The 2,755-nt window shown below is 38.4% G+C and overlaps 2 protein-coding genes across 2 annotated transcripts in view; both read left to right on the plus strand.

The window, feature by feature from the left end:
• Positions 1-2,755, plus strand: part of LOC106876459 (caspase-7) — a 787,012-nt gene that overhangs the window by 284,519 nt on the left and 499,738 nt on the right. The gene's annotated exons all lie outside the window — the stretch shown is intronic.
• LOC106883978 (transmembrane channel-like protein 7) overlaps positions 733-2,755 on the plus strand; it is a 141,539-nt gene continuing 139,516 nt past the window's right edge. The window contains exon 1 of the mRNA XM_014935137.2: positions 733-1,484. Coding sequence (XP_014790623.1) covers positions 1,360-1,484 — 125 coding nt within the window. The 5' untranslated portion in view covers positions 733-1,359. The remainder of the gene's footprint in view (positions 1,485-2,755) is intronic.

A 2,755-nucleotide genomic window follows, 5' to 3' on the forward strand; every position in this document is an offset into this window, starting at 1 on the left:
AGAGAGAGAGAGAGAGAGAGAGAGAGAGAGAGAGAGAGAGAGAGACAGATAGATATATATACTTCGTATTTGTATTTGGTTTGCAAGATTTTTGATGTGAATTCGTGTTTTGAAAGAAATACTATTGAACCTTGGGAGGAGCATTATACTGGTATACATTTATATGCATATATATATATATATATATATAACTACATATATATATAACTGCGTAAACACATACGTACATAGATAGCTATCTAGCTAGATAGATAGATAGATACATACATACATACATACATACATACATACATATATACATGCATACATACATATAGACACATGCATACATACATATATACATACATGCATACATACATACATACATACATACATACATACATACATACATACATACATACATACATACATATATACATACATATGGATACAGCGCACTACCATGCCTACCATGCAATTTATGTATGTATATAATAGGCAACTACGAGTGTCTTCAGTACACATTATATAATATAGTAAATACTTATTCCAATAAACAGTTTTAAGAGTTAAATGATATATTGCGTTTTTCCTTTTAAATTTTACTATAATGTCTAATGTTGTTGCTGTGGTCTTCGATCAACAATTAAGGCCTAAACACAACCACGTAGACAAGCTTATTTCATTGGCTGCTGATATATTGACTTTTTTCCCTTTTTCTTTCTTCTTGTTTCTGCACATACACGCACGTACACTTGCACACACACACACAACCACACATACACACACACATCTTCCACTGCTAGTACATTAAATTTCTAGTGATTGTAACAGTTGACAAACGAATCAACGCCGGACCAGCCTTGAAGTAATTGCTCAACCTGATACTAATAAATAGACTTAACGACGCACACACTGTATATTGTATCCTAGATACACTATACCATTAAGAAATGTTGGGATGGTCTAGGCTGGAACTGTTTTGATCATATCTGCTCAGTTCCAACTCACTTATAGGTAAACAACAACAGTACTAAAATTTAGAACTTAGATTTAGGACTTCTGCTTCGATTCCTTCTTCCTTTCAATATATAAACAACGCGTCGATGGGTTAACTCCAGAACACTGAATCAGCCTAAATACAGTAAATGCACTCACACACAGACACACAAACACACAATTGCTTGTGTCCAGGCCTAGCTATTAAAATAAAGTAAAAACATAAACATTTTTTTTTTAAACTTCATTATACAAATTTAAGCTGAGTTTAAAACTGTTAAAACTTGCGATTACTTCAGAATACTTTTTTTTAACTAATTCTACACACAAAACTATAAATGAATATATTTTGATTAGAGAAAAGAAAAAGGTAGTGAAGCTATGTTTGCAAATAAAGTGGAACCGTTACCCCAAAAGAGTTGGAGAAGTAATGTCCGAAGACCAAGTTATATTAATACATGTGAAGGTAAAACACAATGGACTTTACCGTTGAGTGAAAGACTAAAGTAAGTTCACTTGTTCTTTGTTTATACCTGTTGTTGTTGTTGTTATTTAGAGTCAACTGAACTGTGAATGGACAGACCTAGTGCAAAAGACGTCCCGACCATGACCGTTTCATCTCTATCTAGACTAGTGTATCTACGACTATTATTGTATCATTCATTCCAACAATAGGAAGTTAAAAAGAAATAATGCTGCTATTTCTAGCAAGTTGAGTCACCACGAAGAGAATTGCCTCGCTATTAATGTTGCTATTATTATTGTTTAGCCTTCGCCCAGCTCAAATGAGCTGACCTAATACCAATGATATTTCTGCCGTAACCTTCTCTGGAGCTAGAACCCACGACCACATAACCCAGTGTGTTCTTTTCGAAGAAAGATATTTGGCTACCTTGTGTAAGTGTGCATGCGTGACTAGGAGCAAGGGACTCTGACGTGTGTGTGTGTGTGTGTGTGTGTGTGTGTGTGTGTGTGTGTGTGTGTGTGTGTGTGTGTGTGTGTGTGTGTGTGTGTGTTGTGCAGCAGTTGATGTATGTTTTTTCACGTGGTGTGCGCACATGTATGTGTGCCTGTGACCAAAGAGTGTGCATATGTGTGGTGTTTGTATGTGAGCGAAAGTTATCTTTGTCTATGTATTTTGCATGTATTAATGCATGTTGCGTGTGTATGTATATATTGTATTTGTTCAGATATTATGTGCTTATGTAGGTGTGGGGGTATATATTGCCTCTGTTCAGATATTATGTTCTTGTGTGGGTGTGGGCGTGTGCAAGGTGGTGTGTAGTGTGTGTATTGAGTTAAACAGTGTGTGGCTGCTCATATAGTGGTATGTGTGGTAACGCTATTGAAGATGGTGTGCAGGTGTGTGGCTGATGATGTGTAGGTGTGTGGATGATGGTGTGTGGTGTGGAGCTGAGAAGTGGTTAGTGCTAGTGTGTATGGAGTTGTGTGGGGCAGGTGTCAAATGAGGAGAGGAGGTGAGGTTGGTGTCAGATGAAGAGAGGAGGTGAGTTGAGCCCATGTGACGCAAAAGAGCGAAGAGACAAGATTAATTCCTGTTCATGGCGAAAGTGGAAGTCCGGGTGGCCTCTGTGCAATGATATTCCGAACACAGACAGATGTTGTAGCGAGCGACCGGTAGAACGAAAATGGAACGAGACCGAGGTGTCATTGCCGAGTCTAATGTCTCGGAGGTATTCCGCGAACCGGTCAGCCGAGCGGTGTCCCGTTTGGCCGATGTACAGGAAAGGACAGGGAGAGGGGGAGGGGCAGGAGA

Source organism: Octopus bimaculoides, chromosome 7, assembly GCF_001194135.2.
Source record: "Octopus bimaculoides isolate UCB-OBI-ISO-001 chromosome 7, ASM119413v2, whole genome shotgun sequence".
Classification (NCBI taxonomy): domain Eukaryota; kingdom Metazoa; phylum Mollusca; class Cephalopoda; order Octopoda; family Octopodidae; genus Octopus; species Octopus bimaculoides.